Here is a 16,377-nt window from a genome sequence, read left to right on the forward strand (position 1 = left end):
AAAAAAAAAAAAAAAACAAACAAACTAGGCTTCACGCACAGAATTTGTGCGTGAAAGGGGTATTTTTTTTTTTTTTAAGCTATCAAAATCAGGTTTTTTTCATACTTTGGGCAAAGATTAGTCATGTTTCAAAACCCCGAAATATCAATATTTTATATAGAACTCAATATATTTTTTTGCGTATAATAACGTCGGCTCATTACATCAAGTATACCTAAACGTTTGGATCGTCGTTTTAGGTGTTGTAAAGTGCCCCGAAGTAAGTTTTGTTTGCTTGGAAACTTGTCATCTTTGTTCTTTGGAAATCAAACTCAAAATAAGCTTTTTTCCGTACTTTGACCGAAGATTAGTCACGTTTCAAAACACCGGAATATAAATATTTTATATAGAACTTCATATTTTTTTTAGCGTAAAATAATGTCGGCTCATTACATCAAGTATACATATATGTTTGGATCGTCGTTTTAGGGGGTTGTAAAGTGCCTCGAAGTAAGTTTGGAAACTTGTTATTTTAAGTTTTTTTTTATACTTTGACCGAAGATTAGTCACAATTTAAAACGTCGGAATATAAATATTTTATATAGAACTTAATTTTTTTTTAGCGTACAATAATATCGGCTCATTACATCAAGTATACATATGCCTCTTCACTCACATACATAAAAAATAAGGACAGGAGCTTAGGTAGAAAATTAGTTGTAAATTGTTGAAACTTTAAATGCTCATAACTTTGCGCTCGGATGTCTGATTTAAGCGATTTTTTTTTTTTTTTACTTGGGCTATTTTTTCGAGATCTACACGGCCAAAAAACGTCCGTTATCCCATTCAATTTGAATTTTGCCCCAAATTTGTGCAAAAATTTCATTCTTCTTTAGTAAAAATCTAATGATAAAAAAATCTATTTCGAGATGCTAATCCCGTGATAATGATGTTTTGAATGTGAATTTCGAGATTCGATATTCAATTTATGAAAACGAGTTAGATAGCATTAGTGAACATTATAAAAAATAAAAAGTGTCTATTTTGTTGCTTTCGCCAATTTGGCTTGGTGGTTTAGCCTCTCTGTTTTACTTACTTCTTGTTTATGCCAACAACATGGGATCAAACCTTGGTGGGAGCATTGAATGAGATATATTATATCTTGATTGAACCTCTCGTATTGGATAAATTATTTTTTAATATAATATTTTTATTTCAAAACACTTAAATCAAAACCCTATAAAATATGACACTTAAATCTAAAGATGACAAGTTTCCAAGCAAACAAAACTTACTTCGGGACACTTTACAACCCCTAAAACGACGATCCAAACGTTTAGGTATACTTGATGTAATAAGCCGACGTTATTGTACGCAAAAAAATATATTAAGTTCTATATAAAATATTGATATTTCGGGATTTTGAAACATGACTAATCTTTACCCAAAGTATGAAAAAAACCTGATTTTGATAGCTTCAAAAAAAAAAAAAAAAAAGTACCCCCTTTCACGCACAGAATCTGTGCGTGAAGCCTACTTTGGTTTTTTTTTTTTTAAATGGGTTAGTTTGGTTCCAAAATTATTTTTTTGGGTTAAAAAAGTTTCAGGTCCGTATATAATAAAAAAGACGTAATGGTTTCAAAAACTAAGTCAATTCTTTCATTGTATTTTAATAAAATCTTGAATCATACTACATTAATTCAAAATGAAATGTTTTTTACTGAAAACACCTTATGTTGAGAAAATACATATTGTTATTGTCCATGTCACGTTTATCAATCTAGCTGAATTGTTCCCTTAATTTAACAATATATAATTCTAGACAACACAACGTTGAAAATAAATTTATCAAGTATTCTTTTTCCTGCAAAAGGCACCTCTTGGAAATTGACATGTTCATTAATGCCTAACCAGATATGATCGAAATCAATCCCGTCAAATAAATAGGAAGAAGATAAAATCTAAACCGCTAACATATTAAATGTAACTAAAATCCTTCCCCAACTATTACATGCACCCTTTCTCATTTTTCAATATACTTGAACTCAAGTATTAACCATTAACATTTAACAATCAAGACAAGTAAATACCTTAGGTTACAAGCTCTGCATATAAAGCAAAGAAATCAATTATCTTCAAAAGTGTATAAATTGAAAGGATATAAAAAAAAAACAAGAAGAAAAAAGAAAATCTTGCACTTGCTTTAGCATGGATGGACTCCTATTGCAACCAGATGCACAAGAGAATGTAACAATCATACTAAAATTTCATTTCATTTGCCCCGGTTTCCCTTGTTGCCGCCTGCTGAAGCCTTTCCTGCGCCTTTTCCTTTTCCCTTTCCCTTTCCCTTGCTCTGCTGCTTTTTCTTTTTCATTCCACGCTTTCTTGCATCTGCTTTCATTCTTGGATCGACAAGGACTTTTCCCTGGCCAACCTTAACTTGAACGCCCTTCTTTGCCACTACATATTCCCTTTCTGGTTTTTTTGTTGTTGCCGCCTTCCTGTATAGCTGTTCAATCATTTTTCTCTTTGAACCTTCAGATATTTCGGTTTGGTCTGATATTGAGTTAGCTTTCTTCTTGAACTTCTCTAGCTTTCTATGCGCTGCTCGTTTCTTACGAGCTTTGGCTTCTGCTACCTTCTTTGCAGGCCGAGCATCAATTGCTTTAAATTGAGCTCTCATTGCAGTAATCTCCTCTTTTGTCACGGGTTTCACTGGCTGGTAATTTTTCTTTTCCTCATCAATGAACCACTTCGGCAACCCCTCATCGTGAAACATATATCTGTTGTAAGCATCATCAATCATTTCTTCCCTAGGCCTTTTCCTCAGCATCAACTTTGCTGTAGCCAATATTTCAGCCTTAGTGTCAATATCATCATCTGATGATGAGTCACTTGAATCAGTATCAGGAGCAGGAACAATCTCAAAATCTTCATCAGCTGTCTTAGAAGCTGAGACCTGTAAACCACCGTTCGTTTTCCTCGTCAGGTCCTTAGTTTCTTCCTGCTGTTTATCATTTGTTTCCTTAAATTTTTGGGTCTTGTTCGCCCCTCCATCTATTTGCATTTCATCTTCACTGTCATACTTAGCCAAGACATCTTGCTCTTCTGCTTCAGCAAAAACATCTTGAGTAAACCACTTTTTCACAATCTCCTCCTGATCTGGTGCATCCTCAAGGGGCACAACAAGAGGGTTGACTTCATTATCTTCCTTGTCACTCTCGGAGTCTGGAGCAGAATGAGTCATCATGGTATCATCATTGTCATCCTGGAAAAGAAAGAGCAGCACTACCATTAATGCAATTTAAGACGGAAAAGAAGATAAACTTCTGAGAAACTTCAAGGCATGTGAATGACAAACCACTTTGTACAGATTTTTTTAGATGATTTATGAAACACACTTGGAAAGTTTAGGATAATGATCAAATTCGATTCAATCCTACTTTGTAATCTAGTTTAAGGTCGATCAGGATTTCGTTTAATCAGTTTGGATTTGACTTTTGTTTTGGTTACAACGGGATCTTAACTAGGATTTAGTACAACAACAATATACCTCAGTGTAATCCCACAAGTGGGGTCGCGGGGGGGGGGGGGGGGGGGGTTAGGATGTATGAAGACCTTACCCCTACCTTTATGGGTTAGAGAGGCTGTTTCCGAAATACCCTCAGCTCCAAACAAAAGTAACTGATGCAGGATTATAAGAAAACGAGACATTTAACTAGGATTTAGTAAATTGTAATTAACCAAATTTACAATGTCAGTTAATTTTTTATTTGTAATTTGCAAGCCACTATATTAGATGTTACATTCTAACAAATTGTTGTAATATAAAAATATAAACGTAAATCATAATAAATAAATAAGTATCAAGCATGTAGGAAGGAGATTACGTTGTGCTTAGTATTTCCTGGGGAAACACAATCCAGATTTGGAATCTTTTACAGATCAATTTCGATCCAGAAAAACAGGATTTCAATCTTTGCCAAACTAAAAGAAAGCTCGTACAAGTTAGGTCCCACTAAATCCAGCATAGCGTCATCAAAGAAGTACTAAAAGAATGACCCCAATAGAATTTCTATACAGGTGTTTGTTGAAGCCTTGAAGGAAACAACAAACTCAATCCCATAACAAAAGGAAACAGGAAAAGAACTAAGGAGAGGATGTGCAGATAAGAATTTTGTAGGGCAACTTAAACCTCACTCACCAGTTGACCATCCTTCGAGTACGTTTGTTTGGATCGCTTTCTCTGTTTTGATTTACCTTCCACTTTACCCAAATACCGTTCATAAGCGTCATCAAATAATGCCTCTACATTTGCATCATGTCTGAAAATGAAGGGAGACAAAGAACTTGTAGCTTTAAAGGTATACAGGCAACAATCAATTTTAGAATCAGATGCGCAGAAAGCTGGCCATAATACCTTCTGCGTTCGTCTTCAGAGTCCAAATCACTGGATGAATGCTCCTCGGCTTCCTCATCACTTCCATCATTTTCATCACTTACCTCAGTAGTTTCTTTGTCGTATTCACTGTTATCAACAGCTACGAGATCTTTCTTGCCCTGAAATATTTTTCCAAATGCATGCGAAGCATACTATCAACAAATGGTGTAGCAAGCTCTCCACATAGCAGTAAAAATGAATTAAATTGGGTGAAAAGAAACACTATCATGATTAGTGGTGAAACAAATCCGCATACCACGTATCTAACAATGGAAAGGACTAAAAAAATAGCATGTCAACCCTTTCATCCCAGAGTAGGGTAGTCTGCCCCATTAGAAAGCATCACCATTTACTGATTATTCTCAGTTGGGTTCAAAAGAAAGATAAAGAAAGAAGAAGGGAAAAGATAACCATAGACTATTGCTTAGTAAAACGCTCTAAAAAGTGGTCCCATTTTGTGAAGAGAACAAAGATATCGCTGTTACCTTGCATTTTTTTCAAATTTGATGCTTCGACCTTATTCAAAACACGTGTCTCCTTTTTTATTATTATATCATATGATGACCCCATCTAAATAAAGATGATATCCCTTTGATCCTTTTCACCAGCTTGTTCTGTAAGTTAAAGTGACCCCAGAGAACAACCCATGTTGATCACTCCCATATGCTTTCAGAAAGTTGTTTAGCTGTCAAGACTCAGTAGGTCGAATTTTTCTCAGGAAACACTTCTCTAAAGCATCATCCAACTCTACTCCCCCAAATTTCATAACACAAACTTAAAGCAAATACATAAATAAAAGAAACCTAACAAAAATACAGATAAGAAGTAGATTGTATCAAAATAGCAACTATTTCAGTTTTTAGCTACAATATCATGTTGAAATCTAGATGTAGATTTTCTTAAACACACAAGACCCATCCAGTTATGAGGAAGAACAGAGCTTTCAACCAGATCAACTTTAAGGAAAACCAATTTCTCTATAAAAGCCGCATCCAGTCCACTGGTGCAAATGATATAACAAGGAAACTGAAGTGTGAAAATACCTTGATGGAAGATAGAGAGAACAAATCTTTATCACCATAACCATCCTCTGTCGCATCTACTTGTATCCCAAGTGCCTTGCGTGCTTTCTCCTGCAATCAGAAGAATTAAGGGAAAACAATCAGCAAAATAGATCCCATGTGACTGCTTCATGATTTTAGAAAAGAAACAGAAGCTGATAGGAAGTGCATATCAATTCAAGCAACCCCTCCCAGAGCTTTGGTCTAGTGGCAAGAACCTTAATTCCTCGGACTCTGGTGCGGGTCTCCGATACGGGTACGGATCCGAGTGTCGGATTCGGCAAAATCTAAATTTTAAGATTCGGGGGTGTGGACCCAAGTATGGATACGGGTGCAGGGATTCAGCTAAGAAAATTCAAAATTATAAAAATAGAGCTATAGAGAACACAGCCCCTTGAGTTCTTGGTTTGTCTTTGTTTGGCTTGAAACATGAAGCAACGAATATGAGACAAAAGGACTACAATATTGAAGGTATGCAATTTCCCATGTCTTACTTCTGTTTTATCTTTCACTTTGAGAAATCAAAATCTCAATTTTCCCCCAAATTTGTCCATGGACTCCAGTCAAAGTATCCGAAGTTGGTTGACCATATCCGAGACGTATCCCGCACCCGCACCCGTCCCGTGTCGAGAAGGGCGTGGCATCAAAAACGAAGAGTCCGCATAGTTAGGTAAGAACACAACAAGTGATGTGTGAATTAGGCGCACGTCACAGGTTCGAATCTTAACACAGAGAAAGCCCGGTGTATAAGTGGAGAAGGGTAAAGGGGCGGACCCATTCTCCAGAGTTTCAAATGAGAGCCACTGGACTCTAGGATTTCTCGGTTATCAAAAAAATCAAGAAACCCCTAGAATTGTGAAGACTTCAACCAAATAATAATTAGTAGCAAGTTTTCTTTTTCCAGACTGCCAAAAGCACGGAATTTCATAACTTCGGATACTTGTTCGTCCATTAATTTTCTGAGCTCAACAGAAAAGATCACTCCCACGTGACTTATGGCAGACATACTTAACTATGTGTAAACAAAAGCAAACCAAAACAGAAATTGAAAGAGACTTGGTGGAGCATATGCATAAACCTTGGCTCGTCTTTTTGCTTGAAGTTTCTTCTCTTTTTTCTGTTTTTTCTCCAAAATATTGGTTTTCTCCTCTATTTCGTCGAGAACTCTTTCATCTTCATCTTCATCTTCATCTCCATCTTCTTTGCTGTCACTTTCAACAACTGTTGTTGGGGTCTTAATTTTTTCAGGAGATAAAGCTTTTCTCATCTGCATACGCCACCTAGCAAAACCAGGTTTGCATTAAAAAAACTCACAAGAGGAACATAAACATAAGAATAAGAATAGAGAATAATGTAATTAAATTCAATCAAGAACTCTGAGCATCTATAAACGGAAGGTGCTAAGAAGGTTTCTGTTTCGTACTTTAAGAGATACTTGAAGTCTTGCTTTGCAAGAACACGCAAATCATCACATAGAGCTTTAACCTGACACAAAGATCGAAGGGTAAGGCTGATGATAGCAAACAACTACAGCATCTAGCAACAACAGGCTACAATAGGTCACACGTAATATACCTCCTCTGTTGTAAGAGCATGATCTCTAATGGGCAAGCATGCGGGATCATCAAAGCTCATTGAAGTAAATGAACCAAGAACATTAACAGGGTTATCAGACCAAACAAAATCTGTAACTGAGCAAACCTTCCTTAAGACTGTGGCTCCATCTTCATACCTGCAAGGTTCATTTTATACCGAAGTCATATAGATGTAAGTGTAAAAGGATAATTCATGCATCTGAAAATAGAATGAAGAAATCAATTAACTCAAATCTGCACCCAGATTTAGCTCTACGAAAGACAAATCCATTAAACGAATCAAAGCTAGCATCAATCATTTGAAAGCTAGCAATAAGTTATTAATTCAAATTTGTGTGCCTTGAGCTGAGGGTCTATCGGAAACAGCCTCTCTACCTCCCGAGGTAGGGGTAAGGTCTACGTACACTCTACCCTCCCCAGACTCCACTTGTGGGATTAAATTTTTTCACTTTTTTCCCGAAAATTATTTCACTTTATTTGGAAATCAGCGTTTGGCCATGAAAATTCCAAATACAACTTTTGTATTTGGAAAACAACTAAAACTTGTTTTCACTTTTTTTACTTTCAATACATTCAAACAACTAAATATTCTTTGCAAAAACTATAAGCAAACACAACTCCATCTTCAACTCCAACTCCAAGTCCAAAATTCCAAATAAAGTGAAAAATATTTGGTTTTCACGGCCAAACGCCTACTAAAAAAAGATGAGTTCCAGAATACCAAGAGGTTTCACATGTTGCCCCAACAATTATAGGTTCCAAAACGGATTAGTAGAAGTTGAGGCTGGAAATTTCTAGTGAGGCAGTCTAAGCATGGGGTTCATTATCAACTCAGTCCAGAATTCTTATTTAATATATGCAATGAAAGAGATCCGGAGAGTGAAATCTTCAGCATCAGATCGATAAACAAACATCCGTTTCTATTTTTGGTAGAATTGATAATCCACTCTAGAGGCCCCCCCCCCCCCCCCCCCCGCCAAAAACCAATCTCTCTCACACTCTTCTCCCCTCCATCATTTGACAATTTTACACTCTTTTCAGTGCTCAAATTACTTAGTAACCTCCCAATCTAGCGTCCCCATGGTCAGATGTTTTGCTTTTCACATAGCTAAAACTTCATCAACAAAAAACTCACAAGAACTCAAATACCAACGTGGGAAACTGAATGAAAAGGGTAAAAGTAACTTATTTTTCAATATATGCTTGTCCCCTTATATGCATATATAAATATACAAATAAATTATCACCTATCCTCATGATTTGGCCAACGAAGACGGATTCAGCTTCTTCTCGTAATTTAAGCTCGTATGAGAAGCAAGTCTAACATCCCCCTAAGATACTACATCTAGTGAGTTGTTTACTTATCAAAAAAGAAGAACAGGTCATCTGTTTCATTTCATCATTTCTACTACAAGCACAGATTCTGGGAAGTGTTAAAGCAGACTGGTTCAGTTTACGAAGTTCGGTGTCCCAAAAATCTATGCACAAATAACATGTTTTTGTCATTTGATTATAGTCAGTGGAATATCATGTTCTTTCTCATGAACTAGAAAAGATTACTCAAATGCATAAATACACTGCAAATTAGGATATACCCGTCACGGTGTCTCTTCTGCTTCGCCGCCCCCAGTACATCAATCACCTGATTAAGTACACACAAGAAGCTCAATTAGATTATAGGAGTCTATGTATGAGAAGGAAAAGGGAAGTGTGCACCTTAGCCTGCTAATGAGAGAAAAGGGGGGAGGGGGTAAAGACGAGAGTGTGAGAGAGGACCATCATTCAAAAGTTCTTCTAGTACCTTGGGGGGTTCTTGACCTCCTTGAAAGAGGTGCTTTACATCAAGAAGTCGTGGATCGATCTTTGAAGGAGCTTTATATTTAAAACCTATAATATAAATTTCTGCAGATGCTGAACGACTAGCCAGAGGTTTGTCCACCTCAACTTTCTCAAAAAGCTGTAGATAAAACTCAAAAGTGAGGGATCATTTGATCCTTGTATACTTGAAAAGGAAACTGGGTATAGATGTGAAAAATTACCTGTCTTAGACAGTAAAGAACTGCATTATAATCTTGAGATCTGAAAATCTAAAAAAGGAGAGCATATCACAATTGCGCTCGAATTCACAAATACAAATATTGATCATCGCCTCCCAGCAAGAAAAAAGGGGGGAAAAGAACTCATGCAAATGGACCTACAACGCTACATTCTGGGCAACTACATGCGCATACCAAGAGTATTGTTAACATTTGAAGCAGGAAATATGGCACAATATATAACCGGTCATGAAAGATAGTAAAGCAAAGAGAAGACCCTAAACCCCATTAGCCTTAAGAGCTGCACTCAACCATTCAAAAACATGTTCACTGACGAAAACAACGAAAAAACTACATATCAAGAAAAAGGCCACTAAAAGAACATACTGTCTTGAACAGCAAAATTTAGGAAAATTGACGGCTTCTCAACCCTCTACAATCGACAGTACTAGTGTATCAGCAATATTTCCTCAGTAGTGTTTAGATAGTTGGTAGCGATGTAAGAGATGTGTTGCCCTTTCCTTTGGAAAAGCTACAGCAGAAACACTCAAAGACCAGAAAATAGAATGGAAGGGCATAGCTGCCAGGCACGGTACACCATATGAAGGAAATAGAACAAATTAATCAGCAACTTCATCGAAATGAAATTTTCAAATTTTTCTTGACTCTGTTCTAGCCAAATGGTTGTGTTAAAGACAGTTAGAATTCCAATAATACAGATTCAGATGTATCCAAACTCAAAATGACAAGTCATCTACTACTAGAGCTATCTAGTATTACTCCATATGAGTCATATAGGCACAAATAACAAATAAAACCTAACAAGACAAGTAACCAATTACAAAAGAACACCACATATCCATTAACTAATTAAAGAACTCGTCAATGCAGATTCAGAATCTGATAGAAGAAATTGCACGGTTTGCCCTTCAAATGGGCTGGTCTTTATTTTTTTTCCTTTCAAAAATGAACTTATGCCTAGCAGTGCATAATTCTTGAAGGGCGCAGGGCATAACTTGTGGGATATTATGATGCGGAAATATAAACATTAAAGACCTGCACAAAATAGGGACAAAAGTGCAAATGACCCAAATGATATAGCAAAATCCCCGAGCTCATAGTCGGAGGTAAAGGGTCTTTTTCCATTTTGTCAAGATTCAAACTGTTTTTAAAGCAATATTCATAATAACTTCAACAAGCAAACATTTAGATACATAACTAGAGAACTCTCACAACAAAAAGATTCAAATTTTTTTTTTTCCACTTTGTCAAGATTAGGGTAGTTTTTAACATAGGTGAAGCAATATTCATATTAACTTCAACAACCTGGGCAGTTTTTAACATAGGTAAAGCAATACTCACAATAACTTCAACAAACCAACATCTAGATACACAACAAGATTCAATTTTTATCTTTGTACCTTAGTAACAACAGATACATGTTTTACTGTTTTACAGCAACTTGCATCCAACCTTTAGATTCATAACTAAAGAATCTTGCAACAAAAAGATTCAATTTTTATTAAGTTGGAGGCAAAGGGTCTTTTCCAATGTCAAGATTTGGGCAGTTTTTAACATAGGTGAAGCAATAATCATAATAACTTCAACAAACCAACATTTAAATACACAAAAAGATTCAATTTTTATCCTCATACCTTAGTAATAAAAGTCCCTTTAGGAGCCAACAACTCAGTAGCAAGTTTAACAGAATCAATAACAAGAGAATTCTGACTAGTAGCTTCTTTAGCCCAAGCACCACCAACATTAGGTGAACCATCATGAAGCACTAAATCAAAAGCTCTACACCCATTTTCAGCCATAAGTTTCTTAATAGTAGACCTACATTTAGGTGTAGTAATATCTTCTTGAACAGATATAGCACCACGAATAGGTCTAATGGGGTCTAAATCTACACCAATAACAAGACTACCAACAGGTACATGTTTAACAGCAACTTGCATCCAACCACCAGGTGCTGCACAAAGATCAAGAACTGATTGTGATGAATGTAGGAAACTGTATTTTGTATCAAGTTGGATTAGTTTCCATGCTGCTCTAGAACGGTAACCTTGTTCTTTTGCAAGATGATAGTATTTGTCTAAACGATGTTTTCCTTTCACTTTTCCCATTTGAGCTCTTCTTGTTTTTTCTGTGTATTTGGGATTTGGGAGGTTTAAGAGAGTTTGCTAGGGTTTTGGGCACTGAGAATATATATGGTGAAGTAAGATTCTCTCACGTGCTCCTCACGTGAATAACCCAAAAGCTTAATTGGGTAAAAAAAAAGTAGCAAACACGTGCAAGAGGATATTTTTGGACTCTATGGGCTCGTTTGGTACATGGATAGAGAAAAATAGTCCTGGGATAAAAATTAGTACCGTCTTATTCCACATTTGGTTGAAAAAAAAACTCGGGATAAGTTGTTTCCAACCAAATGAGCCCTATATGTATACTAGCAAACTATGCCCGTGCGATACACGGAGCCTAACGTGATTAATTTGATTAATCAATTTAGTTAGTCTTTACGGTTTATATATTTTGCAAAGGATACTGCGATTTTCCTTAGTGAGTCTCCATAATTTTTTCTTTTCCTCTTAATTTCTCAATTGTTGTTAAAAGTTATCTTATTTTGATTATGTTCGCCTCTTTTTATATTTAGAAAGTTGACAATTCAAATATCCTACATGTCAAGTTTATAATCACAAGATTCAAAGGATATTTTGTTATATTATACACATTTTTAATTTAGAACCACAAGATTCAAAAGCCTATTTTTATTTCTTAAACTCTATGTCTGGTCAAGCGTAGACACTTAAATTGAGACACAGGGAGTATATGCTAAATGAAGTAAATGAAAGAACAATTGAGACACTGCAGACACGTGGGGACTTAAAAAGTAAACACACAAGAGGTAGAATTAATGTTAAACTTCTGAAATGTACACATGTTAGTCCCGGCTTAGAGTAAAATTTTAGTTGCTTTTTATACAACTTATTGTTGCTGTGTTCGTCCACCTTGGGCGTTTGTTGTTAAATAAAAAAAATTGTCTTATTTTGGTTATGTCCGCCTCTTTTTATATTTAGTAAGTTGACAATTTAAATACCCTACATGTTAAGTTTATAATCACAAGATTCAAATGATATTTTATTATATTATACACATTTTTAATTTAGAACTATAAGATTTGAAATTATATCTTTATTTCTTAAACTTCGTGTCTAGTCGAACGTAAACACTTAAATTGAGACAGAGGGAGTATATGCCAAATGAAGTAAACGAAAGGACAATTAAGACACTACGGACCCTGGGGACTTAAAAAGTAAATAAACAAGAGGTAGAATTAATGTTCAACTTATGAAATGTACACATGTTAGTCCTTGTTTAGAGTACAATTTCAGTTAATTTTTGTACAACTTATTGTTGTTGTGTTCGTCCACCTTGGGCGTTTATATATAATATATAATAGAAATATAATAAAGAAAATAAAGAATAGAAAAATAAACATATATTTTTAGTAATGTGGTCAAGTATATGGGACGAAGGGAGTACTTCATTTATTAATTCTTAAAGAACGTGAACAGTCAAGTATAGTAATGTGACCAAGTAATATGGGGCGAAGGGAGTACTTCATTTATTAATTCTTAAAGAATGTGAAAAGTCAAGTAATGTGGCCAAGTAATATGGGGCGAAGGGAGTACTTCATTTATTAATTCTTAAAGAATGTGAAAAGTCAAGTAATGTGGCCAAGTAATATGGGGCGAAGGGAGTACTTCATTTATTAATTCTTAAAGAATGTGAAAAGTCAAGTAATGTGGCCAAGTAATATGGGACGGAGGGAGTACTTCATTTATTAATTCTTAATGAACGTGAAAAGTCAAAAGTGAACAAGTAAAAGTGCATGGAGGAAATAAATATATGTTGGAGAATTAAAATTGAAGTGTAGACATGTATACATCAGAAGAGAATAAATATTCAGCAAGAACATGAAAAGTCAAAAGTGAACAAGTAAAAGTGCACGGAATAAATAAATATGTGTCAGAGAATTAAAATTGAAGTGCATACGTGTATACATGAGAAGAGAATAAATATTCAGTACTATGACATATGTCCACGTGGAATTTATTAATTCTTAAAGAATGTGAAAAATCAAAAGTGAACAAGTAAAAATGCACGGATGAAATAAATATGTATAGGAGAATTAAAATTGAACTGCATACGTCTATACATAAGAAGAGAATAAATATTCAGCTCTTAAAGAACATGAAAAGTCAAAAGTGAACAAGTAAAAGTGCACGGAGGAAATAAATTTGTGTAGAAGAATTAAAATTGAACTGCATACGTCTACACATGAGATGAGAATAACTATTCAGCAAGAACATGAAAAGTCAAAAGTGAACAAGTAAAAGTGCACGGAGGAAATAAACGTGTCGGAGAATTAAAATTGAAGTGCATACGTTTATACATGAAAAAGGAATAAATATTAAGTACTATGACATATGTCCACGTGGGACAAAAAAATAGTTGGTTAAAGTGTACAAGTTATATAACTTTTGATACAAGCATTCATTGCGTGTACAATTTATAAAGCTTTTGGTACAAGCAGTCAATATTGTGTCGGTCCCTCTTCCACACTTATATATAATGGAAATATGTGTGTTACTATATATATGCTCCAGCTATGTGATACGCTCAAATTACACCTATTAATGGTATAACGCGGACGTTGTCAAATATAGTAACCCAACAAGGTTGGGGTCGAATCCCACAGGGAATATGGTGTGAAAAGGTTACTAAAGTCGTAGATGCTAAGTTCTAGGTCTAATGTCTTAATCCGATGATTTTGGTAAAGATTGGTTTTTCTATAACTAGTTGCTAATCTATTTATTTGGTGGAAGTTTATGGTAAAAGAAACTAAGGTTGTGTCCCCGTTAGATAGGGTGTATGATCATGGGTATTGATCTTGATATACTTCTAATGGATCATTATATGAATGCACTTAATCTCTATGTGAATCTCTACTATCTCCCAATAACTAAAGATTATGTCTTTCTATGATTTTCCCAAATATAAGAAAGTGGTTATGAAGAATGATTAATCATGCCAAGTAAATTCTTCTTATTCCTAAGTGAATTTATTAAACAAAGTTTAGTGCTTTGAGTTCTTGTTGTTTATTCTTACCAACCCTAATTATTTTCCCAAATAAATCAAGATTTGTGGCTTTAATCAATGTTTGCAACCATTAATTATGAATGAAGAATGAAGAATAAACAAACCCTAATAATCCATTATTTGTATATCAATCACAACCAATCACAAAACACCCATCAATTGGGTTCACAACCACTAGTAAGGAAAATTAGCTACTCGCTGAACAAGAAACAAGAAATTGAAGAGTTCATAATTGCTTACTTTGAATAAAAGAGGAATTGAGAATAATTGGATTGATGTTAGAACCTCCAAAAACTTAAGAGTATTTTATGTTCTAAGTCAAAAAAACTCAAAATATCAGAACTCTCTACTAAAACCCTACAATGAACTATTTATATGTTTGGAAAAATATACAAGTTCTGATTTTGCACTTGGTCCGTCATGATGAAATACGGTCCGTAAATCGCTTTACGGACCGTAATTAGTGTTTACGCCCACGTCAGCTTCCCAGTTGTGCGCAACTCAACCTTCCAAAATACGGACCGTAAAGTGGTTTACGGTCCGTAAACTGCTTGGTCGTCTTTCACCCTTGCTAATCTCAGACTTTCTGCCAACGCTTGAACGACTAAATACGTGATGGAATACGGACCGTAACCGAAACACGGTCCGTAAACTCAGCTCGTAAACCGCCATCTTCCCAACTTGACTCTCTGTTTCTGAAATCCTTTAATGCGACCATGAAATACGACCCGTATTGTAGAATACGAGCCGTAAACTTCAATTTACGACCTGGGGTGCCTTCAATTTTGTGATTGTGCCAAATACTGTTCCTTTACGAAAAAACACTAGAAAACACGTAAAATCACACCGACTTGCTTAACAACAAGTAAAACTTATAGCTGAAAAGTATCGGTTGTGGCGTAAAAATCACGCCACATCACTATGCAACGCCTTTCTTGAGTTCGGAACCTAAATGACCCAATAACCAAATGAAATAAAATACTCAAAAAAAAAAAAAATGTTACCAAACTACCCTTAACGCAGCAAATTGCTGCGTTAAAGGAGTTAGCCGTACGTTATGGTTAACTCCTTTAACGTAACAATTTGCTGTGCTGCGTTATAGAATAACGCTACAAATTGTAGCGTTATATAACCGACAATAAAACCCATCGGGTTCTACCACTAGTCCTCCACTTCACCATTAAAAAAACCCAAAACCTTCATTAAAGGTTGAAAAGCTAGGGTCCCACCCCAAAAAAACATCGTTTTCGATTCAAATTTCTTTCGAAAAGTAAAGATTCTTGGTATATTTAAGTGAAGAAACAAGATTCCAAGGTTGAATTTCGAAAAAAAGCGACGTACAACTCGATTCAAACAACCCTACAACAAGCTTCGATCAAGGTATTTTACTATGAACTTTCTAATTATTTTGTTAAAAACATTATAATCCTAAGCATGATTAACATTTCATAGTCTCGAATTTCGAAAAACAAATTCCATTTTAGACTCCTCCACTGGCAGTTTTCGAATTGCCCAGTGGCGTCGTTTTTTTTTTTTTTTTTTTTTTGGTTAATTTATATAGTTGTTAATTGATTATTAATTTTTTAATTAGGAAAAATATTGTAATCTCCTATTATTTGTTAATTATCTAATTGTTAATTTATTTATTTGTGAAATTGCTTATCCCATGTTAATTGTTAATGTGCTAATTAGTTATCTAGTGTTATGTGTTAATTAGTTAATTAATTATTAATTAGATAGTTAATATAATTTCTTGTTAAATAAATTAGTTCCTTATTACTTTAATTGTAGTTAGGAGAATAATTAATTAAAAATTGTTAATTAGTAATTAGTACGTTAAAATAATTTATCGTTAAATAAATTTGCAATTTAATATAAACTTTTAGTTAAGAAATTAATTAATTAAGTAAATTTTAATTAGATATAACTATTCACAAAAAAATATAATACAAAACAATTCTCATAATTCACAAATTTTGAATAACGAATGATAAACGAGTATCGTTAATAAAATTTCACTAAAGGAATAGTTAGTTAATATAATTTTGCAATAAAGGATTAGTTAGTTAACATAATTATCTGTTAAATAAATTAAGTAA

The 16,377-nt window shown here is 34.7% G+C and overlaps 1 protein-coding gene across 1 annotated transcript; it reads right to left on the minus strand.

The window, feature by feature from the left end:
- Positions 1–2,236: 2,236 nt before the first annotated feature.
- On the minus strand, positions 2,237–11,301 carry LOC132034236 (uncharacterized). Its single transcript, XM_059424527.1, has 11 exons — positions 10,768–11,301; positions 9,116–9,163; positions 8,878–9,033; positions 8,672–8,718; positions 7,057–7,213; positions 6,905–6,966; positions 6,560–6,761; positions 5,464–5,553; positions 4,400–4,539; positions 4,184–4,304; positions 2,237–3,247 (listed from the first exon to the last, which is right to left on the minus strand). The coding sequence occupies exons 1-11, from the start codon at positions 11,239–11,241 to the stop codon at positions 2,252–2,254; spliced, it is 2,493 nt and encodes an 830-aa protein (XP_059280510.1). The 5' UTR covers positions 11,242–11,301; the 3' UTR covers positions 2,237–2,251.
- Positions 11,302–16,377: the final 5,076 nt, after the last annotated feature.

Source organism: Lycium ferocissimum, chromosome 10, assembly GCF_029784015.1.
Source record: "Lycium ferocissimum isolate CSIRO_LF1 chromosome 10, AGI_CSIRO_Lferr_CH_V1, whole genome shotgun sequence".
NCBI lineage: Eukaryota > Viridiplantae > Streptophyta > Magnoliopsida > Solanales > Solanaceae > Lycium > Lycium ferocissimum.